The sequence below is a fragment of the Molothrus ater genome, chromosome 9, assembly GCF_012460135.2.
Source record: "Molothrus ater isolate BHLD 08-10-18 breed brown headed cowbird chromosome 9, BPBGC_Mater_1.1, whole genome shotgun sequence".
Classification (NCBI taxonomy): Eukaryota; Metazoa; Chordata; class Aves; order Passeriformes; family Icteridae; genus Molothrus; species Molothrus ater.
The window spans coordinates 10,215,150-10,239,438 of NC_050486.2; the positions used below are offsets into that span (position 1 = coordinate 10,215,150).

Sequence of the window (24,289 nt, forward strand, 5' to 3'; positions counted from 1 at the left end):
ATACGGATTTTGCTTTTAAAAAATTACATTTTATCATCGTTTTAGGTGGAGTAGAGGATGTTGCCACTGAAGGAGCTGGGAGTCTGTTCTTCTCCTGGAAGCAGCACCTCTGATCATCCATCCTGTTACTCTGGAACCGACTCAGCAGATCAAAGAACCCTTCATCTGCCATCGTCTCACGGCTGCTTTTCTGAAAAGGAGAAAATTTGGGGTATTTGACCTTAGAGTGCCTACAGCTGGGACAACTGCACCAGAATTTCAGTCCAGTGATATGGTTGATATTTACATATCTGAAATTTATTAAATAAATTTTTTTTTAGTCAACCATTTCTATAGCCAGAGATCTATCCAAGGAGGAGATGCTAATGCTAGGGTAGCATTTTGGAGAGTGAAACATATTAGAAATGTCTCATTCTCTGAAATGGAAAGAAACTGTGCTCTGATCATGGTAAAATGGGAGTTATTCCTCCTCAGCCATTAATCCAACAAAACCCCAAATGCCCATGAGAAGAAAAAGAAACAAGAGCAGCAATGAACAGTTGCCATTGTCTCCTCAGGTCTATGACCAAATGCCTCAGTTCTTTTATTTTGAACAGCCTTCTCTCAAGACTGTAATAACCTAAAAAGTATGTCTGAAATATCTCCCACTGCCTGAATCAGGACAATAGATTTTGCTAAGTTTGGAGAAGTAGGGTCTAGAAGAGACTTAGACCTCAGCTTGCAAATAAATTTCATTTCTAACTTCAAAAAAACCACCACAAGTAAAATGTTGCAGTAGTAGGAAACTCTTAAAGCTGGCACCACCCGGAGAGAGCTGTAGAATGACAGATTCTGCATCAGTTTAGAGCCACAGTGTTTAAATCAAGTTAAACGGAACAGGACAGCTGGAGGAAGGTGTTTTCCACAATTCTGATCAAACAAAGATGAGTAAAGGCCATGGGCTCACCACACCTACCCTCTGAGAGTTTGGAAGTCGATGATCAATGGAATTACTGGCATCCTGCAAAACTTTGGAGGTGGTGCCGTTTTTGTACTTTTTGCCTTTTAGTCGATTTACAAAATGAAGTTTTGCTGAAGTTTTGGCAACCAGTGGTTTCTGTTTAACAAGAATCTCACTGTTCCAGTTTGGAACCTAAGAAAACAAGAGTCAGGAAATTAAGCCTTCTGATTTTACTTACCAGTACTGTTACCTCTTACTTGCTGCTGCTTTTCCTCCCCAAAATGAGGCAGCTTTACACTGTTTTGTTCTTGCAGCCACAAGGATGTACCCAAAGAGGCTCTTGAGTGCCAGTGCTGACTTCAGCTGTACTGACTACACATGCTTTGAGATTTTATTGATTAATATAACAGGCTTTGCCTCACCTGAAGAGACTGCAATTAGATATCCCAGTGTGGAGGGAAAAATAGCAATTTCAGTCTGCCACTGGAATCATTTATGCAGAACTGCCAGCCCAGTACTGAAAGGCAGAATGTAAAAGAAATCTCTCATAGGCTGATACAAGGATTTTAATCGGGAGCTCCCATTGCCAAAAGATTTCTGAGCCTGGAGGGGGAGAAGTTGTTTTGCCTGTGACTCAGCTGTAACATTTCTGAAATAGCATCCTTACTCAAGATGGAGGTTGAAGCTTCTGATGGTTTGCAAGTTGGTTGAAATCTCAAAGTGAAAAATGGAGCATGTATTTTAAGTCCCTATAAAATGACTGTAACCAAAGAAAAAGTGTTCAGAAGAGCTAAGCTAAAGCTCAGGAATTTAATTCTGAATTACTTTCATGCTGCAACCTCAACCCATCTCTATAAAGAGATGAAAATCCTTTGATGCTCATTACAGAACCCCATTCTTTCTCACTCATGCAGGGAATAAAGCAGGCTTCCCACAAGCCACTACAGCCATCACCTGTCACGTGCTGTTACCTACATGACAGAAGTACTCTTTGTTAGTATTGTTAGACCTGGTGTTATGGAGCTCCTGTAATCAACTCAATTAAAAAGGGAGGCAAATGGCACATCAGCACACCCTCAGAATGTTTCACTGCAGTATCAGCAGCAGAACAGAAAGAAGCAAAGTGCCAACCTTTTCTGGTGTTAATTTCATAAGTTCCATGTTCTCCATACTGTAACGGCGTCCTCTTGGTCTGCCACCTTCAAGAGACAAATTCATCTTTTTATTATTAAAATTTATGGTGTCACTTGACAAGCTGTGGCTGTACTCATCTAAGGTCCAAGACACAGACACAATTAGAACACACAAAGAAACTAAGCAGTACCCTGTGATTCACAATATAAATCCTCCAGAAAAGGAGGTGCTGAAGGGATCCAGTACCCCAAGAACCTTTTTTAGTTGCTGGGGAGAAAACCAAGCAAACTTCCATACTTAACCCCAACTCAGTAAAGAACTCTAATGAGATTCTTTTTTAAGTTCTCTGTTGGGAAACTACTTCAGAAAGAGGCACATACCATTCAAACTGTTTTCCACTGCGTGGCTTTCTGCCATCATGGAGTTGTTTGTGCTGTAGCTTAATCCAAGAACCATTTGAAGATCTGAGAGATTAAGTCTGGCAGTGAGTTCTCCACTTCTGTCTCCTACCTTCAAGAAAATAAAATAAGCAGTTGTATTACCTTAACAAATACTCATGTGTGTAACTGTAAAGCAATCCTTTGTCCCATGACTTCAGAGAGAAAAAGGCTCAAAAGGTTTTCCCGTTTGAAGACTGAGAACATCTTTTTAAAGAAGTAACAACTAGCAGGTAACATAAAAAAGCCTAAAATAATTTCTGCTTGGCCACTAACTTGGGAGTCCATGACGCCTTTGTGAGTGCTGACACTAGGACTAAAGAGCTGACTGGCTGAAATAACCTGGAATCAGCTGTCTCTAGAATGATTGAAAATGCTCAAAATCAGATGCACAAACACACCTCCATAAAACCTCTGTGAGTGAGAGCAAAAACCAACAGCCAGCACAGTGGGAGTATGAAAATCATACCTCTCTTGAAATCTCCAGGTGCCTTTCTGCGAAATGGATGGCTTGGTCATGATTTCCCAGAGCAGTATAAGCATTCCCTAAACTCCAGCATGCTCTTCCTTCCCCAATTCTGAAAACAACACACATTTGCAATTACACCTCTACCTGCTGAACACCAGAGGTCAGGTTTTCACAGTACTGCCAAAGTAATTTGCTGGGCTAAATAAATGGAGGCAATCATCAGAGACCATGCCACCACCAACATATTAAATATTGTATTTAAGGAGTGTGATCTGGTTATAAATAAATATGAACAAATTTAATTTTTTTTTTTTAATTTTTAAGCTCACAGCAAACAAATTAGTTTTGTAAGCATGGGACATTGTATAACCTACTTGGCTTCTCCTCAGTTTGCATGACACATTAGTCCTCTGTATTCTTATTGACTTAAGAACAGGTACATTTAAATGTTGCAAAAAATTATGGTTGCAGCCGACACTATAAAAAAGGCCTCAGAAATCAGCACTGTAATATAAACATGACTTGCTGCAGTCTTATTCTCCTTCCCCCATCCCTTCCTGTATTATTAACTTGTGGACAAGTAGAACGCAGATTCTTATGAAAGTAGGATGAATTATTATAATGAACTCATGAAAGAAAGATCTGCTTTTCCTTAATTTACACAGACTTGCTGACAGCAGATGATGTAGAAAGAGTCATTCATCAATTTGTCTTTCATATCAGACTCATTAGCTGCAATACCATTATGAGTAATTTTCATTTTCCATATGAAAACCAAAGCCCAGCATTGGGGGAATTCACATGAATTGCTGTCACATGGGGAACAATGCCAGTGGAGTTGAAGGTAACAGGATTTGCTCTGAGTGTCACACATACATGAAACAATCTCTTAGGGCTTACTTGTCATGTAGCTCCTGAGCAATCACAAGGTGTTTGAGATGATAGTCAATGGCTCTCTCATAGTCCTGGAGCAGAGTGTAGGTGTTCCCCAGGCTGTAGCAGGCCTGTGCTTCCACAGCTCTGTCCTTCAGCTGCCGAGCCAGCTGCAGTGTCCTCCTGCAGGAGAGGGTCAGAAACCACCACAAGGAAAAGCTTTCAGAAGTGCACGTGCACAGCTGAAAATCTGTTACACAACTTCAACAAACTGGGGCAGCAGGCTAGCAAATTATCGGCTCATAAATTACTATCTTGTAAACCCTTACAATCTCACACTTGTAAAGTCTTCCTCCGCTGCAACCTACTTCATTAGAGAGCATGTATTTTAAGTCTTTTAATTTAAGCATCTTTTAATTTACTGCTTCATTAATAATTTGTAGGAGTTTCCCTGACAGGTTGCACTGTTCAATAGCAGTGTTACAATACCTACTTTCCCATCAGCATGGGCAGGACAGGCCTATACTCACCAAGCTCAGAGGGATCTGCTCAGTACTGAGACTTTTCTTCCTAAGAGCTGCTGTGCTCTGAAATCCCTAATAGCACCTATACTGTATCTTTGCCAAGCTTTTACTTTCCCAGGTACAGCAGCAACTGCTCAGTGGTGCAGAGATCAAGACAAGTCTGGCTTGAAAATACAGACTAAAGATGTAAATTGATGTTGCTGTGCACTAGCTCTCTCAGCTGGTGAACACACCTGAGGCAGCCACCCATCTCAGGGTAGGAAAGCTACTCACATCATTCCAGAAGTCACTAAGAGTGAGACAGTAATGCCTGCTTCTAGAATAATGGGAATAAATGCCTAGCAGTGAAAGATGTCTGTGTACAGCACTGCAAAGTAACTATTAAAAGTAGCAAAAGAGTTAAAAAAATAAAAAGCATTAATGCTGCCCCTCACTTTAGAGAACCATGACAATTAAACAACAAAGGAAAAATTTCTTTGCTAAACAAATGGAAATTTTTCTAAAGTATATGTTGAAGCAATGGCTGTTCCACAGTGAGCTACAGTACCAGGCACAACAGAAGTAAACTGTACAAGAGATATAAATTGTGTTTATCAGCAGTCACTCACCTGTAGTACTCAGCAGCAGTTTCAAATTCCCCCAGGAATATGTAGGCATTTCCAAGGTTGCTGTATGCTCTTCTTTCTGCTGATCTATCACCAAATTCTTTTGCAATGAGGAGACGCTTAAAAATGTGAAATGACTGCATTAGTTACTCCCCTTTATACTTTGTTACATACATTTGCATGCAGAAATGCAAGAAAAAAATGCATTCTTTAAGTCAACAATGCTTGATAAGAACAGCCAAACTTGAAGTTTGTGCCATTAAGATTTAAAACCTGCATTAAAAAGCTTGCAACAAGATCCAACACACAACACATGTACTAAAGATCAGGAGCAATGTGATATTCTGCTAGCACAGAATTCATTACTACCACATTGTTGTACCTGTTCATGGGCTAAAACTGCACTCCTGAAGTTGCCCAGAAGATAGTGTGTGTTTCCCAGATTTCCAAAGGCACGTCCTTGTGCTGCTCTGTCACCCAGCTCTTTTACTATTGACAGGTTTTCCCTGTTTTAGGGGGAGAGTGAGAATGAGAATAGTGACTTTTAAAAGGTTTGGGTTTTTTCTCACAGTCATTTAAATACTAATTTTAATTTCTTATATAAAGGAAAAGGCAGAGATATTCTACTTTGGCCTATTTTAATGGCCTTTAAATAACCATGAATCTGAGTAAAAAATACTTTCTGTGAGCTACCAAACTCCACTGCATTCTAACTCAAGCCAGTGTGCTCCCCTCTAGTTACACACACAGGTGTGACAAGGTCCTGTTGTCTCAGCCTGGTTTGAAGAGCTTTGCTGTTTCTAACTAAGGGTTGTCAGGTACAGTACAAGTGAGGCCAGGGTAAGAACCAGGGCACTGTCTTGTTGAAAAGACCAAACTGACAGGTACCTCAGTTCTGCAGAGAAGCCTTCCATAGTTCAGCTCATGGCACTGCAGATCTCCCACATTCTAATGAACTACACGATCACATCCTCCCAGCCCCCAACACTTAAAGCTCCTACTTACTCATAATACTTTGCAGCTTTCTGTAAAGCATTTTTAACATCATCTGGAAGTTCCCCTGGATCATGGGTTCCAGCATTAGCTACATTTTTCCCTTTGGAGTGATATACATTTCCCAGATTATACAGTGCTCTTGCTTCTCCAACCTGAACCAGAAGTAAAAGAAGGCATTAAAATTTCATGCTTCAAAGTTTTCTGTCACAACAACTATTTGTACAATCCACAAATGGGAAGAAAGTTCCTTAACTACCTGTCAATATCCACTCTGCCCATTCTGAATATATTATCACCTACCCAGTCATAGCCCTCAATCCAATTGTTTTGCATGCTACTTCTTTTTGAAGAACAAGATACATTCTAGAGGTCAATTACCATTAAAACTTAAATTTAAAACAAACAAAACCACCACAAAACAGGGTAATATTTAACCTGGACCTATAGTCTTCCAGGTACAAACAACTGCATTCCAACTAATAGATTTGTACTGCCTAGAAGAAATAATTGAATATTCACTATTTCCCTCTGAAAAGTGCACATTCCTTACCAGTACCACAGGGTTCAGGGGAATGTGTGTTAGCACTTTACATCCAAATTCCTGCACAATTCTTACCTTATCATTAAGTTCTCTGGAAATATCCAGATGTCTCTGACAGCAAACAATAGCTTCTTCAAAATTCCCAAGTACCTTTAAGGTGTTGCCCAGGTTCCCACTGGCTTTAGCTTCTCCCAGTTGATCTCCAATTGTCCTAAAATAGCAGCAATTAAGTACCCAGAAAACAGTGGATCATTTAAACCGATGTTTGGTAGAGAATTACATGAATTTATGAAAGTGACCACAAGTATGTAAATGTAAATGTGTTCAATTCATTTTATATCTGAAATGCACTCAAACATTGTTCAGTCTGTGGTTACAGACACTGCTGTTTGGCCAGCTGCTGGTATTGATCATCTGCTTAACATTTATCTTTTAAATTCACATCTTTTAAGAAGAAAATAGAGAGAAAATTCTTAAAGATGATTTAGAAAGACAGTCCCAGCATTAAAAAGAGAGGTTTAACTGCATTTGTGTTTTACTTGACCATCTTATTTTAAGTAAAAATCTCCTTTAACTTAACAAGACACTTAACTGTAAGGTTTAAGACTTACAGTCTCCTCTGTAGCTCGAGGCACTACTTCATTTCTACATTTTAAATGAGACTAAGGCAAGAGACTGCCACTGAACCACTCAGACTGTCATACCTGGGCAACAACACAACAAAACAAATGCCCCAAGATCACAGCACAGGAGCAGGGTAAGGCAGGGGGAAGAATAGATTTATGCCAAATTGACATTAAGTACATTATATGCCTGTGCCTTTTATTGGATCTATACAAATCAGTAAAAGTCAGATACATAAATAGCATATGAAAGGGATAGAGTTTTAGATTTCACAGATAAACATTAGGGAGTTCTGTCTAGTAAACAAGAGAGCAGCTCAACAATACAGAGTACTAGAAACACTGAGTTTTAGAAACATGAAAGGGTAAAGAAAGGGCGGGTTTAAAGCAGCCATTTAATTATCCAGAAACCTGGTGAGGCCTCAGTCACTTCCAGGATTATGGTGCTAGACCAAGTATTAGCTGCCAGGTTAGAGGGCACCCAAGTGACCTGCCAGGCCCCCAGCCCTGTGCCACACCACGTTCACTCATTAGCCAGTATAATGCAGGGTTTGGCAGGACAGTGAGCAGGCAGCTGCTCGTGTCTCCCAGAATGAGACGGCATGGAGAACAGTTACCTTGCAAGAGTTAAATCGTGGTGATGATATTCCAAGGCCTTTGCATATTCCTGCAGGTAGAAATAGGCATTGCCCAGCTGGCTGTAAATAGCACTCAGGGTTCGTAAATCTTCAGTTCCAACCTGCACAGCAGCTTCAAAGAAAGACACCCCAGCCCGGCAATCTCCTGCCTTGCACAGGCGCTCGCCCTCCAGAGCCAGCTCCAGGCAGGAAGCCTCCATCCTGCACAGGGACAAAACAGGCCAACAGTCACTCCTAAAGGCACCCTCTGTGCAGCACCTGAGCTCTGGACACGGCATTCTTTTATCAGATGGCCTCTGTTTGTTTAGGAGAGGGAATCAGCAGCACACCACAACCAATGAGCTTTGCTTTAGAGTACTACAGAAACCAAGGCTGAAATGGAAACTACAATTTCAAAGGTAATTTCAAAGCAAAATAACATTTGAACAAACAGCTACAATTTCTTATTTTTTCAGTCTCAGAGAGGAAACCAAACTTACTCTTGTCCATAGGCAGCACTCAAAGGGTTCAAAAACAGTTTTCACCATCTAGATAATTTCAGAAAAGTTACCTAGAAATCAAGCTATTACTGACAAATACTGATTCTGACAAATGGAAGCACTTAAGATTTTTAGGGTGATGCCACAGTAACCTGCAAAATGATTCACAGGAAAAAAATCAAATTAGAATATTCTGTGCTGTGTATCAAAGACTGACTAATTTTCTGCAAGTTGTTTCCTCTGTAATCCGATACTCCTTGGCACTTAATTTCTTATACTAGCACTGCTGTGGAAATTCTCAGTGTAAGAAAAAATATCTAGATTCAATTAATGACAAAATGTATGTCAATTCAAGTTACTTCACTGATACACCATTATTCCAGAACCCACTGGAATAGTTTTTAATTTTATGAACAAGTAATTGTGCAATTATACAGGTACAAAAGCAGAATCATTAATGAATTTGCAGAATAATACATTTTGAACATGAACAAAGACACTGATAGAAAACTACAGTGGCATTCACGTGCCTCTTTGCCCCAGTGAGCTCAGGAGTACAAAACATAACGTTTCAGTAAGTGTTAACAATTTTATCCAAACGTTTCCTACGTTCTGGTTCTGAGATGCAAGGGAGGCAGGGGAGAGGAAGATGAGAAAGACAACAGCTCCAGGTCCCAGTCTTGAAGCAGTATGGTTCTCCAGCTTTTCCAGGATCCATGCATTTTAAAAAGCTTGCAAAAATGTCAGCATTTTATTTTTTTAAGATTTTTTTCAAAATGAAAACCCAGTAAGAGACATTCTGTAATAGTTGAAAAAGTACATGCTAATGTTGCCAAAGAGTGGACAATCAAATGCTGGCTTTTGCAGAAGTTATTTTAGTGGAAACACCAGACGAAACCTGTTTTGACATGACATAGTGATGAAGTTTTTAACATACCTACAATACATTTCTTTATTTTCTTAAACTAGAAAAAAAAATTGATTATACAAACTTTGACTCAAATCTGAACAGGAAGGAAATATTTTTGAAAAATCTAATGACTTCCAAAAGAGAGAAGAGTTGGGATCACAAGCACAATACAAAACACAAAGAACTACCATACCTGCTGGTCTTGGAGGTGCCACAACTTAAGCACAGCGAGATGACCGACATGGTTACCTTTTGCAACAAAAAGCACTCTCTGTTTGGTAGTAGCTAAAGATGCTGACAGCAAAAGATAACTCCAGCATGAAGCTCTTGCCAAGCCAAACTTTCCAGGCTGGATATCCATAACACATGCAGGATTTTTAGGTTTGCAAACTCCTTAGAGAAGTTAGAGCATTCCTGTTAGCTACAACACACCACCTGGCTCTCATGACATTGTGCATGTGTGGAATGTAAGACAGAAGAAGGCAGAAATGATTAAGTACAATTAAGTACAAGGCAGAAATGATGACACCATCAGCAACTGAAGGTTTAAGACTTAAAACACTTCATTGGGTAATCTTAATCCTATCCAAAGAGGTTCTCTCCGGGCACCTCATGTTAACTGACATGTCCAATTAGACTGACAGCTGGAAAATGTGGTGCTTCTCAGTGCAGACTGGGACCATTACACAGCCACACTCTGGATTTTTGCTTGAATGGCCAAAAAGAGCAGACCTTCCAGCAAAATGTGTGTGTGACATAACAATGAAATTGCTACACTGGACTCTGCTTCTGTAAGTGAATTTATTCTATTAAAAAAAAAATTACTGTGAGACATCGGCCACATAATCAGTGAAGAAAAAGCAGGTAAAAATCTTCAAGGGCAGTATCAGAGAGTGCTGCAGTATGGTAGCCCCCCTTGAGAGACTGCATTCATCTGATTTCACACTACACCTAAAAATGCCAAATGCCAACACAGCATTACCATTTCATCAGGGAATTTGAAATACAATCATTTTACTTTACAACCCTAGATTTAGTGTAACTTATAAAAATGAGAGATGTGGGATCTTTCATACAGAACACAACTAAGAAGTAAATTACTTAGACTGATGAAAATCAGCTGTTACTACAGTGTTTAAATTCAACCAGAATTACAGGAAGTAAATGAAAATGAGAATTAATAATTGCTTGAGTAAAAAAAGAATGCAAAAATTACACAACTCTTGAGAGGCTGTGTTAACAAGTTGCTAGAATCTGTACAGCAAATTAAAACTTTAATTCCATCTGGATCCATTCCTTCTGACCTACCATTTCAAAATCTAAATAAGCTATACAGAAATAGAACAGAGACAATTAAATATTTATTTCCACAGTTGCCTGCACTCAATATTTTATTCAGGTTATATAAGAGCTATGAAATCGCTCAGTTATTTTAAAAGTTTCTGAGGCTTTTCCATTGAGTACCAAAACTGGATTCAAAAGAGGTTTGGTTTTGGTTTGTATTTGTTTTTTTCTCCCCTCTGCTACTTAAAGGACTCTTATGCAAATTAACACTTTTTTTTTGGTTTGGTGGGTTTCTTTAGGATTTACGTAGGTGTTCTCCACCTGTCACTGCTAATGGTTAAACAGCACTTTGGCAGACTAGACAGGGCCAGGTTATCAATGTTTTAGGAAGTCATTAAATAGTTATAAGGAGAATATGACATTACTTTCTCTGTTTCCTGGGCTGAATGGAATTATTTACTCAACACCCAGTGGCCAAACAAGAGATACATTGAATCTGCAGAGAGGAGAAGAGAACAAGCCCCATTCATCTGTGCACTCCTAAGGCAATTCTGTTCCTGCTGAACACGACAGGGTTCTCTCAGATATTACTTGAAAATGCTCACACAGGGCTCCATTTTGCTGTGCTGTCTATAGCTGCCTGGCATCTCCTGAATAATTTCTTATTTGTAAAACTACCTCATCCTTATCTGGCCCTCAAAGCTTTTCCTCCTGCCTGGCTCCCCAGTATTTTTATTTTTCTTCTTCCCACCCCCGCCTCCTTCTTCTCTGACCTTTTTCATGTTCTATTTTAAACCTTTATTATTTCTATGAATATAAATCCTAAGCATATTGCCTCCTTGTTTTTGTCCCCCTCCCTTCAGTTGTTCTCATCTCACAATAAGAACAAGAAAAGTGGTAAGAATTAAGTCAGTGGAAGAAGGTAGTAACACTCCCTGATTACTACAATCTTTAAGCACAATTTAGTTTTATTCAGTTCAATTCCCACTAAGAGGGCTTTTTGCTTTTGAGGGGGAACACAGCTGTCATCACTTTGCCATGAAACATGTTGGTACAAATAACACACCTAGAGACAAAACATCCCCATGCCATGTCTTTAGTTTGGATGCAGCACCACTGTGCCACAGCATCCTGTAATGAAGCTGACTGTAATAAAGCACACTGTAATAAAGCTGACACACCATTCCTGACCACTGCCCTTACTCTGGGCTTCCCCCCATGAGCAGAAGCCTCGACAGCCACCACTGCAAACAGCTCCAGAACAGCCCCACTGCAGCACTGCTTCTTCAAACTTAGAAACAAACAGCTCACACACAAAGAAACCACACCCTGAATTCTGTCTTCTTTTGCTCCAGTCAAGATAAAAGCACTTACAAGGTTTTGGTGCATGAATTTAGCAGGCCAAAAGAAACAAGTTCTACAAATATTCACCCATTTATTCATACAAATCAAGTAACATTAGCATTTTATTTTCAGTCACTAAAAAGAAACAAGAAGAACCCTCCTTCTGTCAGCATAAGCACCTTTATAACTGCAAAAGTGATACTGATGAACTACTGTGGGGAGAAAGAAACACTTGCACAGTCAGAAACAGACCCACAGTAAAGCCTTTCCTTAGGAGTGGGCTCCAACTTCTTTAAAATCAGTTCTAATGGAATGCCAAAAGGAAGGAAAGAGCAGTCACAGCCAAACAAACCTGGGATAATACCTGCAAGTAATTTTTTTTAAAAACTGGTAACTCCCTCCCCAGTAATTTATGACCTTTTATTTCCTGCACTAAATTTTAAACTCCAACAAAATAAAATATTTCCAAATTACAGCTATCAATATCATCATAAAGTTCCAGGTCAATATACTGAATTAATTCTTAATTTCTCAAAGTCTTAGGAAAGTTTAATATGTTTTTAAATTAAAAGTATTTGCCATCGTGTTTTTTAAAAGTGAATCAGATTATAGTTCTTGCAGAAAAGTTTAAGAGGGTCATGAATATTGTTATTGTTGATATTTTTAATTGGTCTCATTCAAACCTGTACTGAAATACAGCATAAAGCAGTAAGACATTGTGCCCTGACTGTGCTTGCCAAATTTTTTGAAGTTTTTTTATCTTGTCAGTTTATACCAGTGAATTGGCCCTGACCTATTTTTCATCCATTTATTTCTATAACAGCACCCTGAACAGCTCCTGCTTTTATTAAAGAGTGAGCAAGGATATTCTGCAATTGTCTGGGGAGGACCAAGAGCACCAGCACCAGCGTGGGGAAATGTGGTAGAGGAATGCTGGGCAGGGGTCCCTTCAGGAAACACTCAGCACAGAGTTATCATGCTTACACACTGAGGGTCAAAGCCACAGGATAGAGATTTTAGCCAAATAAAGAGAGAAAACAGTAAATTACAGCTTATTTGCTAATTTTTCTCCTTACTGACCATGAGAGAGCTTCTCCAGCTGGCTGCACTACCACCCAGGACACTGGACTTGTATGAAATGAAATTAAGGACTTCCTTTCTATGAAATGGAAGAGAAGACCACTCCAACAGCCATCTAACATTGTCAGAATGTTGAAAGGATTAATTTTATGCCATAGCATGTGCTGTCTTACAAATACAGGTTAACAGCCTTATTGCTGTTAGCTAGTGAGGAAAAGGCCTCCAAAGAAAGGATGATCAGGGTAGGGGTGGGGGGAGCACACAAGAACCACATTTTTTATTTCTTTTTAAACAATCATTTCAGTCTTCCAGCGTCCCTTCCTACTGAATGAACCGCAAGATTCACCCTTCCAAACACCATGCACTACACAATGCTCCTGTAGTTCAGCTCCATTAGAGCGAGTCTGAAATGCTAACACGTTGTCCCAGGTCTGTAAAGGGGATTCAGAAGAAAAATTAGAAAAGAAGGGAAATCCCATATCCTCTTCACTTGCAAGAACAGTACTTCTGAGTGCAAGGCACCAAGGCAGTTTCCATCTATCAACCAAACCTCAATTTTAAGCAAGGAAAACACCTCCTCCTTCACCAGAATAATGGGCCAAGTACAGAGAACTTTAGCAGACAAAAGTCAGCAATTTCCACAGGCAGCCTAAAAGCTAAAAGAGGGAGCAGCTATTACCCTACAGGCACCACACTTCATATCATTCTACCCCAAGTACAAAGAAATACATGCAATAATGTACTGTTCTGTTACCATGCAAGTTCCAGTACTATACAATAATTTATTCATACTAATCTGCTACATAGCAGAAGTGAATTTTCATTGTTGAAAAAATCAAGAAAAAAATGGGTTTAATTTTAAATTTCAGTAACACTACTAGCAGAGATATCAAGCTATTTGTTACAACTTGTTTAGCTTTCTATTATTAACGGCACTTATTAATTTACAGCAAAATTACCAGTCTTACCTGTATCGCACGTGAAAGGAGCGATCTTCAGGCATGCTTATCAAAACATCCTTTTCCGCCATTGAGTTACATTACCAGCAGAGAAAGAAATACTGTTCTGTAGTAGGGTAAGTGCTTTATTATGGGGAATTGTTGTCAGAGCACCATTCCAGTTAGTATATTAAGAAGCTGGAGTAAAGATATCCTAAGCTACTGCAGAAAAACTCTTCTTTATTACTGAGGTAAGGAGGTCACTGCCAGCCACATCTCACACCTTCAGAAATGTTCATGTTCTTTCTTTCATCTGTGGCCCTTTAAGCTCCATTCAGCCACGGTTCTGCAAAGGGAACACAAGATGCTTGGCTTGAAGTCTCATGGTTAATAACTCATCAGCATTTACAGCTGATGTAAAAGCATAACACTGCTCCTACGAAGCAGGAAACATCATTCAAGAACTTAAAGGCAGAGCCAAAGCCTTCTACACAGACATGGCAATTCCTGCAGGCAAGTGAGAAAGCCAAAGAGGTTTAACAAAAACCAACACTCTCTCTTCTCTTGGACACTTTGAAGAATTTACCCTTCTTAGGATTTTCTGGCCTCATGAAGTTCCAGGCAAAAACCTTAAAGGATGAAAAGTACAGAATGAAAGGCATAATATAGAACAGATCACAAAGTGCTTTACATGTAAACACTGCCCCCAAAAACCTGACCAACCATCAGCTGAAGGCCCACAGCAGTCAGAACTGGTGGGCACAATCCCATCTGCAGATCATCCACTCTGCAGATTGTCCCACCTGCAATACTGTAAGCACAGCAGCCAGCAAAGGTTTAACCTCTATATTTACTTTTCTTCCCTCTGGTCCCAAAAGAAAAGGGGGGAGTATGGGAGTTTGGAGGGCAAGTGATGTTCACACTGGTTTCCTATTCAAAAATTCTGCAGCACTGCAATGTGAGCTCCAAACTCTGCTTCAAAGAGATTGCAGAAGCCAGCATATAAATATTGGACATGTTTGGGCTGGCTGGGAAAAATTAACAGAAAAGAAACCCTGTAATCAAAAGTTTACCCACTTTTAAACATATTTTTAGTAGAGACGGTGACATATTTACGCCTCAGTACTAATATTACCTTCCTTTGCAAGTAAACATAGAGTTGTGTAATTCACAAATGCATATTTCATCAAGAGACTGCAGAGGTGTCAAAAAGACAGGAACAGAGCTCAGACTCAAAGCTGTCATCAGAAGAATATGCAAATCTGTATATTTAATTGTCAATATAGCCCATACCTTTTCCTCTCATTGGCTTCATCAAGTCCCAGCTGTGAAGATTCATGCTTCCCATCCTCCTCTACCTTGATAGCAGCCCTCAGACTACCCACATTCTTCCAATTAAACAAGTATTTTGCCCTTCCATGCTCATCACTGGAATGATTTGGCATCAACAAGAGGGTGTGGGTGTATTTTTGCAATTATGAAGCGTGACACCCAGAGGTTACAATAGCACTGCAGCCCACACACTGGGCAGGCTGTGTTCCAGGTGTTCACTCTGCAGAAGTCTGTCCAGCCTCAGCTCAGGTAACTCATACAGGCAGATGGCCCTAAGCCACCCAGGTTATAGCAGCCCCCCTGCTGCTCAGCAAATCCAAGGGGTTTGGAAGTTCCCTTCCACAGAGGAACGCACCACAAAGTAAAAGTGTGTACTCTGGTACACACAGATCATGAGATGATGACCGTAGTAATTTTTTTGTGTATTTTCACTGTAATGGTAATTAACTGAATAATTTAAAAAGCTTTTTTAAAAATAAAAAGTCAACTTTAATTTAAAGAACCAGTTATACTTAAAAATACATCAGAACATCTGTGTTTGTTTAAATATTTTTAGCGGTACATTTTACATCAGGTGTTTATAGCTTCACTGTATTTGAGCTACACATCTGTCCTCATCATCTGACTGATGCCACCAAGAGCTGGAACCACTACTCCTGTTTATTTCCCTCCTTAATGGCCATACAGCACATTCCTGGTCTTGGGAGGGTGATACAGACACACCCACATTGGCCAACACATCATCATCACAGATCCAACCCAAATTACTGGGCCTGCTCTCCATACCTGGCTTCTTCACCTGTAAGTCATTAGGATGTCAATTACGCCTTCAGCCATGCCAGCCTGTAATCAGTAACCAAACCTAAATCACATTAATTAGAGTGGGGAATGCAAAAGGCAGGAGATGGAAGGCAAACACTTGAAGCTGTACACACAACCTTTAAATGCACAATTTACTTAATACAGGAAGTCCTAAGGGTTTCTGTTATTTTGAAGTAGCAGCAAAAAGCCCACAGAGAAAAAAGGCTGGGTCTCCTCCAGAAGAGGGAAATTACTCTGGTGGGACTGATTACACAGTTTTTTGATACCAAAACAGAAACAAACATCAGCCTCAGCACCCCAAATCAAATGAAGCAAGGCAGAGGTTTGGCAATCAAATGTACCAGCCCCCCATATCCTACAACAGACAAAACATGCACTGTATCAATTCTTTATTAGAAGAAAATGGTGAGCCATAATTACTCACCCTGGCTAAAAACAGCTAAAGGATATTCAATTAAACCATCAGGAAAGGCTAATTTGCCTCAATTCAATGCTCTGTCTAAAAAAATGTGCTTATTGCATGCAGAAAGTCACTTTTCATTTTTTTCCTGTTAAATCACAGATTTATATAGAAGCTATATGAATATAGATAGGGTTTGCATGATGAAAGTACATCTCAACCTTCCATTAACATCCCTGCACTGAATCAGTGATACAAATGCTAACACTGGAATAAGGCTCACTCTCTCTTAAAAAAATTACAGAAGAAACCAAGGCCCCCCTATTTTTAATTCTTATCAGTAAGTTTCAAGTTCCTGACAGTGATAAAACAGAAGTTGCTATTTCTTTCTCCAAAGCCTGTATGCAAGCTAGTAGTTTTAGCTAGCACACCTTCCAGCCAGGTGTTTCACCTTTTAAGGCATTTTCCACTTCAGCAATGATTTGATTACATACTATAAATTGTATCTCAATGGTAGACAATGAGTTTAATCAGTTTGCAATTCTTAGCTACACTGAATGTCTACAATAGATGTTTTTGTTTCATTTTGACAGAAAACCATATTTTTGCACAGGTGATAATGCATCAGCAAGCAACAGAAAGCCAGTGCTGTGATTTATTTGCAGTACACAGAACTAATGATCACAATACAGTTGGAGAAGATGGTTTTATTCTCCTTCATCACCTCAAAATGGTACATTTTAAGCAGCTTCATTTGCTCCTTTCCTCAACCCACACCTTCTTTTTTGGAGCTTGTCAGATGATCCAAAGTTTGATTTGTTTGCTGATGCAGTCACAGGGCTGGGCAGCTGACAGAGCAGTCCCTGGGGGGCTGCTGGAATATCAAACAGCTCCCTTCCTTCTGCCTTTCCCTAAAGGAGGTGATCAAGGGATGCCTTCTCTCCCCATCTGCTATTCCTCACAAATCTGTGGGAAAGGAGCATCTGCCAAGTGAAGTCATCACCGACAGAGAGATTCAAAAGCTAATACAGGAAAGTAGAGATAAAGGCAGATCTACTGCACTAACTGCATTTCCTGAGAAAAACTAGTGACAGAGAATGCTTGTTTCAAGATTAAGACAAATTTCCCAATGGTGAATTGAGTTTGAATTTCCTTTCAGAAAGATGCTACAGAATGGGTAGGAGAAAAATAAAAAGAAAAAAAGAAGAGAAGCTTGAACTGGATCATCTAAAAACAAAACAGAGCTGTGCATACCCTGTGAATGAAGAACCAACAATAAAAATATACCAACAGTCCAATTACTGAAATACAGAGATCAGCTTCAGACCTTCAAAATATAAAAGAGCATATAAATACAAATAGCACAAGGAACACTCAGAAGTAAAGCATTCTCTATTTTAGTCTTCAGTGCTGTTCAAGGATATTTTAAAAATTTACCTGATTAATGGATAAGCCTAAAATAAGCCACCAAAAAGCCTTAAAATTTCCCATCAAGTGTAATATTGTATTTACTATTAACATAGTTAAACAGCATCATCATTAGCATTTCTGCAGTAATATATATTCCCCTGTGAATGAGTCTCTAAGTAAATGTGTGCCATGCTGGGAAACAGCTAATTTTCCCAAACCTTGAGCACAGTACAAGTGACTAGTCATGAGAATGGATCCTGCAAATACAAGACACAACTGTACTAAGACCACTGTGGTTATTCTTGGCAGCTTAATTTTAAACTCCTCTCTGCACCACTTCTGACAGCTGTTCAAGAGCTGATTAGCTGAGTGCAGACAGAAACCACCTTCACTGATGAGGTGAATTTGAGGTTTTATTCAGGACCATGATGATGTGGAACAGTGCCTGCTCTGAAATACTGCCTTTGTCTCCTGATGGATTTGTCTGTTGAGCAGAAAACCTCAGAATAAACCACAGGGATTCTCTCATAGGACTGGCTTAGCAGCATGCAAGCCACTTTGCAGCTCACATCACACATTCATGGACACAAGAGGAAAGCTGAAGTTCATAAACAGCTCCTGAGCTCCCAGGTGTGAGTGACAGAGCTCATGCTGCAGAGTCTGTGTCACTACAGAGCACGGCAAAGGCCCCACCTAAACACCCTATACCATCCAGCTCATCAGTCAAGCTGCAAACAAATCAAACCACTATCTCACGTTCTTGGTTCAGATGCTTCCTCCTCCACCCCACCTATATTTACCATGCTGACTTATAAATATGGGCCCACACCATGTTAGACACATTGCTGAATATTGCAGACAGCCCTGAAATGGCTGTGAGGGCTGGGTATTGCACTGGCTTTGGCCCAGAGGTGATGATGATTTGTAACCCTATCAACTCACTGCTCCACAAGCCTGGAATTTCACTTCTTCCAATAGAAAATGGAATATGAGGGCTCCTCTCCTTTGCCCAAATGAGGTGCACAGAGCTATCTTTTATAAAGGAAACCATCATTTCCTTGCTAGAAAGAGAATCACCAAATTGTAACTGAGAGCTTAAGGCCAGACAGGCATTTTGTAACCAGAACTGACAGGTGCACAGCTAACTACCTTTTGTGAATCAAAAGAAAAGAATTACTAGAGTGAGGGAGGGAAACTTGACTCCATTATCTCTGAAATTATTCCATCTCCCTTTTTAGCCACTTAATGCCCAACACTCAATGACTTCAGTAACCAGCAGTCTTTCCAGATGGTCAGCAGAAGCACAAGAGGTTATAAAAGACCAGAAAAATACCAATAATAGAAGTTCAGATACTCATGGCAACTCTCCTCAAAAAATGAAAAGAATTGCTAAATGAGTAGTTACACAAATACTATAATTGTCTGGCACAAACTCCTGAGCAATCTGATTCTTTTCTTCACTCCTTTCTCTATTTTCTTTCTAGCACTGTACATAAATCCAAATCAAGAAAAGGGTTTCTGTCCAATTATTTTAATTTACTCATCAATTTACTCTAATTTAGTCATAATTATGACTACAGGAAGAGAAACCCCCTAGTGACAAAGGAGAACAAGGATCCCCCAGAACAGTCCCAAAGAGTCCCAAGTAGGTACAAAAAACCGTTTTATTGAAAATATGAATAACTGTACTAAACAAGGTAAGGAAAATATTGCAGAAATCCCCAAAACTACTTTACAGGATATAAATACACTAGCTCTATTTGTATTTTTTAAAAAACCTTTAAAACTATCATAGCTATGAGACACTCATCTCCATATTTAAAATTAATTTTAAAAAGACAAACAAACCCCCCACAGCAATGACAGGCATCAAGAATTTCTGAGATAAATTTTGCTCAAATGAAGTGAGGATCTCAACACATCCACAGCTGGAAATGAAATCATGGATTTGAAACTAGAGGGAACACATCTCCAGAGAGTCCAGCATCCATTACCTAATTGCTAATGTGGCCCTGCATTATGACAGACATGGCAACAATAGAGATATTTAATTTATCACTCTGTTTGTACCAGTTTTTGTTTGGGGTTTTCTTTATTTCACTGGTGGCTTAAACCCAGCAGACCCTGCTTATGGTAGGTTCTAAACACAGGTAAGAGAAGGTTCATCTCCTTCATTTCACAGGTTAACTCCTCTTGGCACAGCTGTAGGATCCCTGGCTCACACAGCTCTGCTAAAGGCAAACAGGAGCCTTCAATGCAGGAGCATTTCCACCTGCCCCTGGCACTTCCTGTAGGTACTTTCCACCTATCCTGTAGATCAGGAGGAGGATTTTTCCTCTGCTTGTCGAGTACCTGGCTGAATGGAGTGTTTGGGGCTTTAAGTAATGCTAAAGGTCTGCAACATGCCAAGCCTTTCAAACTCTATATCCTGCTTATTCCTGTTTCTAAGAGAACCAGTATTTACCTGGCAAACAGCTCGCTACCGAATGTACATCATTACTGTCCAGTGTGCAGGTTAAAGAACCCAGTGCAGTTAACACAAGTGACCACCAGTATTTCATTATACAGACACTCCTGCAGATAGTTAATGTAAGCCATCTATTGAAGTCCTGAATCAGGGGAATCCCACACTACCATAAGAAAGGAGAACATGAAGTGCCAGCAAAATATAACTAATATACCCATCATAAAACTAATCAGGCAACTGAAAACTAATTCTACATGCAGCAAGATTAAGATTTCAGATACAAGAACGGTACCGAATAAGATCATAGTCAAAACAGGTCAGAATTTTTCATATTTGATATTTGATACATCAAGGTATTAGGATTCCTTATCCTTTTTTCTTTTCTTATTTTTTATTACAACCAGATCCAAGTTTATTTACAAATTGTCATTCACAGACTGAAAACAAACACTGCACTGCCCTCTTTCCAACATCTCCCTCAACTGGGGATGAGATTTGCATTCAAGCACTTTAAGTGCACAAATGCCACAACAGACTGCAATAAGAGTTCACAACACAGCAGTATGCAATCCTTATTCACAGTGGAAGTTGAAATCATGCCCAATAAATCAGTTTTGTTACCAAGTTCTGAAGGTAAATTTGAAGCCTGCTCCTTTGGGACAATCTCATCATGCAAATGAACATATACAAGGCCTCTCCCAGGCAACCAGACACTCAGTTTGGGAACTGGAGCATGTTATCCAGCATGAAAGAGCCCCACATAGGAAGGGTTCAGCACAAAAAGCTGGCTATTTGCACTGAGCTGACAGAGCAAGTTGATCACAAATCTCTCCAATAAAATGTTCCACCTAGCTTGGCTCCTTCTTAGTCTATGAAATCTCTTAAAAAGAGATACTGGTATGTAAAAGAAAGAAGACAAACACTGTACAAGCATCTTACAAAGAAATAGAAGAGATACCTTATGATTCTATAAATTAAATTTAAAAAAAAATAATAATCCTTAGAATCACTGGCAGTAAGACACAGTAGCAATTTCAGTGAAGCAATATAGCTGCTGTTTCCAAATTCCTAGCTGGCACTGTGGTGCTCATTCAGAGCCAAAGCAGACTTTCAGCATAACCAATCCTCACCACTCCAGCAGGGCTTTACCTTGCAGGGAGCAGACGCAGCTCTCGTAGAAGCTCTGTTACACAACTGCAATGATCCATGGCAGGTCAATGGCACTGCTTGGTGATCACCTGTGCCCCTCAGCTCCCAGGTGCCAGCAGCAGCCATTAACATCCTCCCTAATGAGCCTACAGCTACAACCTGCAAAAGCTCAGGTGCAGGATCAGCACTCACAACACTGAGAAGACTTTTTCACACTGGTTGCTTCTTACAGACAGGTACAGTGCATTTATAGCACATCACCTAAGGAGATTAAGGAAAACAGTATTTCTTGAGGTGCCAAGTTGTAAATGGCTGTGTATATTCATTCCAACACTTGGGATGCAGCTGCAAATCTATTCAGAATCTCCTCAATGCAGTTTCCTCCATCAGTGTGATGACTACTGGACTGCAGCCCACTTTGCCCCCACTGCCAGTTTATCCACTCTGTACAGGCATTATTATTACACTGACAGAATTGGTCACAGTAGCACATCCTGCTCTCTAACAAACCAGCTAGATAAGGTCCAGGCTTCAAAGTGCTGCAGGCAAGGAACAAAACTCCTAAGAGTATACTAACATGGCAGTGGGAGGAAAAATAATATAGCAAACAGAAATAAAGAAGAAATAATAGATTTAGAGAGCCTTCTTTATAAATCACATGTGGTTTATATTCCCTGCAACCCAGCTGAATGAAAGCTTTCCTCCTATAACAGAAATAAGTTTTATTATATGAACAAGTAACATATTCCTCAAACACTGCCAAATTTGAGTCCCAAGAGGCAACTTGACATTAATCATCTGCTCAACACTGTATGTGTTTCAACCACCTCTTGCTAGTCCTTCTACTTCTGCTTTTCCTGTATTTTGCATTCCTAATATTGTGGTCTTCCACAAAATAATACCTTCTTTTCCTTTTTGGATATTATCACTTGTATAACTGGCTTGCTACTAAATGGCTAAAGAAAAGTTTAAGGTTTTTTCTGGTACCTGGTATCTGACTCAGCTTTTATTTGCAGGAGCAGTGATAACAATAACAGGTTGATCCCTCAGAAAGTCGTAAGATAATCACTCACTCCTCAAACAAAACCAAGTTCATTAAGACGTTAACCTTAAGAGCTACTGAAAGCAGGACTATAGTTACAGATCTGGGCAGGACTAAGTTGTGGAAAGTCAAACTGACCACACAAGGGCTACAAAGGACAAAAAGTAGAAATATATTGCCCATTAAAACTTAAAAAGTGGTAGATGAGGAGAAACTAAAAAATTATAAACGCAAAAAAAAAATACCCTTACGTTCAGTAGTTAAAACTATGGACAAAGAGCATTCCTTTTTAGAAAAAAGCTTTTCAAAACTTAGTCTGACCTTCAAACCATCACTTTGTGAACTAATTCTGCAGCAAGAGTAGCAGCAATGTACAATCCTAAGCAGTTTTAAGATGCTTGAAAGAGTTACAAGAGCATTTAAACAACAGCATACTAAATAAAGCAACTGATAACACACACAGGTTTCTTCTAGTCCAGTGAAGCTGGTTTAGATTTCAGGTAAGTTTTGTCCCAGCTTTATAAGGAAGTAATTGGAAGTACAAAGTCCTTCCTACTGAAGAGGGATGCACAGTCCAGAAGACTTGCTAACCATTAATTAAACTAGTAAGAAGGAACGCTTGGACAGGCCTACAAATTAGTTTTAACATACTATAAATATATATAAGCAATTAATTTAGAAGGACTGTATTACAAGGAGGTCTTTTTGCCAGCATTTTCAGGTCTAATCGAATTATCACTTTAAAAAGAGGCATAAAGTTTCCAGACAAAATTTAAGCAGGGACTAGAACCTCTTAACTGATCTTTTTGAGATGCAAGACTCAGCACGTTCTTCCAAATTCTGAGATGGTTGCACAGCTCTCCATAGCAACCCAGGATACACGAGCCCTGCAGTCACTGGCAAGAATCTAACAGGAACAACATTCGGCTGAAAAAACTTCTAAAGCAGAAGAAAGGCCACAGCTTCAGGGTGGGGTAAAATTTGTGTCTTGGCAATCAGGTCAATAAAGGGATAGAGAGCAGTTTCTGATTTACTATGCTCCTCCACTGAAAAAGTGAAAAAGCAATAGAAGGGCGGGAACTACATTAGCAAAACCTGCAGTGTATACAGGTCTGGTATGATCCGAGTTTAGATATGCCACAACACAACGCCTGACTCAAACTCTCGAACACGAGTTTAGAGTTTGCTCCCTGTGTCCCTTACTCCTCACGTTATGCTCGCAGATTCTTTGGTTCCGGTTCTCCCACCAGCCTGTTTCGCTCCTGCCCTTATGCTTTCATTTTATTTATCCATCTCGTTAGCACAACACAAGTGCCCAAAGGCGGCCGATGCACAGCCCTGCTGGTACCGGCTCCCTTCAGAGCCTCCGGGGCGATCGCGGCACACAACCCACCCGCGCCGGGCACCGGCACCTCCTGCCTTTGTTGGCCACGGGCGCTCGGCGGCCGCCGGCACACGGCACCGGGCTCGCCCAGGGCCGCACCGCCGCTCCATTCGCCGACACACCGCCCCGCTCGGGGCCGCGGCACTGCCGGGCCCGCCTCCGGAGCCCCCGTTCTGCCACCCGGCGCTCCCCGCCGCACCGCTCACCTGCGTGCCGGGCCAGCGGGGCTGCGAGAGGCCAGCTGGGCTCCAGGGGCCGGCGCTGTGCGAGCCGGGCTGGCGGAGCCGAGCGGGGCCGTGAGGGGCGGCGAGCCCCGCCCGCCCACGCGCAGCCGCTCCTCGAACCCGCCAATCGCCGCCGCGCGCGCCCGGCCCCAGGGGCGCGGCCGCCAACGGCCGGCGCGGCCGCATCATCCGCACGGACCAATGGGAGGGCGGCGCGCACCGGGCCGGGGCGGGCGGAGCGTTC

The 24,289-nt window shown here is 40.6% G+C and overlaps 2 protein-coding genes across 9 annotated transcripts in view; one reads left to right on the forward strand and one right to left on the reverse strand.

The window, feature by feature from the left end:
• The window catches only part of CLCC1 (chloride channel CLIC like 1), a 19,435-nt gene extending 16,153 nt beyond the window's left edge, over positions 1 to 3,282 (forward strand). For all 5 annotated transcript variants that reach the window (XM_036387738.2, XM_036387739.2, XM_036387741.2 and 2 more), the window contains exon 12: positions 46 to 3,282. In XM_036387738.2, coding sequence (XP_036243631.1) covers positions 46 to 54 — 9 coding nt within the window. In that variant the 3' untranslated portion in view covers positions 55 to 3,282. The remainder of the gene's footprint in view (positions 1 to 45) is intronic.
• GPSM2 (G protein signaling modulator 2) overlaps positions 1 to 24,110 on the reverse strand; it is a 26,741-nt gene extending 2,631 nt beyond the window's left edge. The window contains exons 1-13 of one of the 4 annotated variants that reach the window (XM_054515772.1): positions 24,028 to 24,110; positions 14,099 to 14,161; positions 7,760 to 7,981; positions 6,595 to 6,730; positions 5,988 to 6,130; positions 5,365 to 5,488; positions 4,986 to 5,101; positions 3,881 to 4,036; positions 2,981 to 3,089; positions 2,455 to 2,584; positions 2,072 to 2,139; positions 956 to 1,132; positions 28 to 190 (exon numbers count right to left, since the gene is read on the reverse strand). In XM_054515772.1, the coding sequence (XP_054371747.1) occupies positions 28 to 190; positions 956 to 1,132; positions 2,072 to 2,139; positions 2,455 to 2,584; positions 2,981 to 3,089; positions 3,881 to 4,036; positions 4,986 to 5,101; positions 5,365 to 5,488; positions 5,988 to 6,130; positions 6,595 to 6,730; positions 7,760 to 7,980 (1,543 nt within the window). In that variant the 5' untranslated portion in view covers position 7,981; positions 14,099 to 14,161; positions 24,028 to 24,110. Of the gene's footprint in view, positions 1 to 27; positions 191 to 955; positions 1,133 to 2,071; positions 2,140 to 2,454; positions 2,585 to 2,980; positions 3,090 to 3,880; positions 4,037 to 4,985; positions 5,102 to 5,364; positions 5,489 to 5,987; positions 6,131 to 6,594; positions 6,731 to 7,759; positions 7,982 to 13,845; positions 14,162 to 21,395; positions 21,564 to 24,027 lie in introns of those variants that run through there. The other 3 variants (XM_054515770.1, XM_054515771.1, XM_054515773.1) reach the window with 3 other exon arrangements.
• Between the last annotated feature and the right edge of the window lie 179 nt (positions 24,111 to 24,289).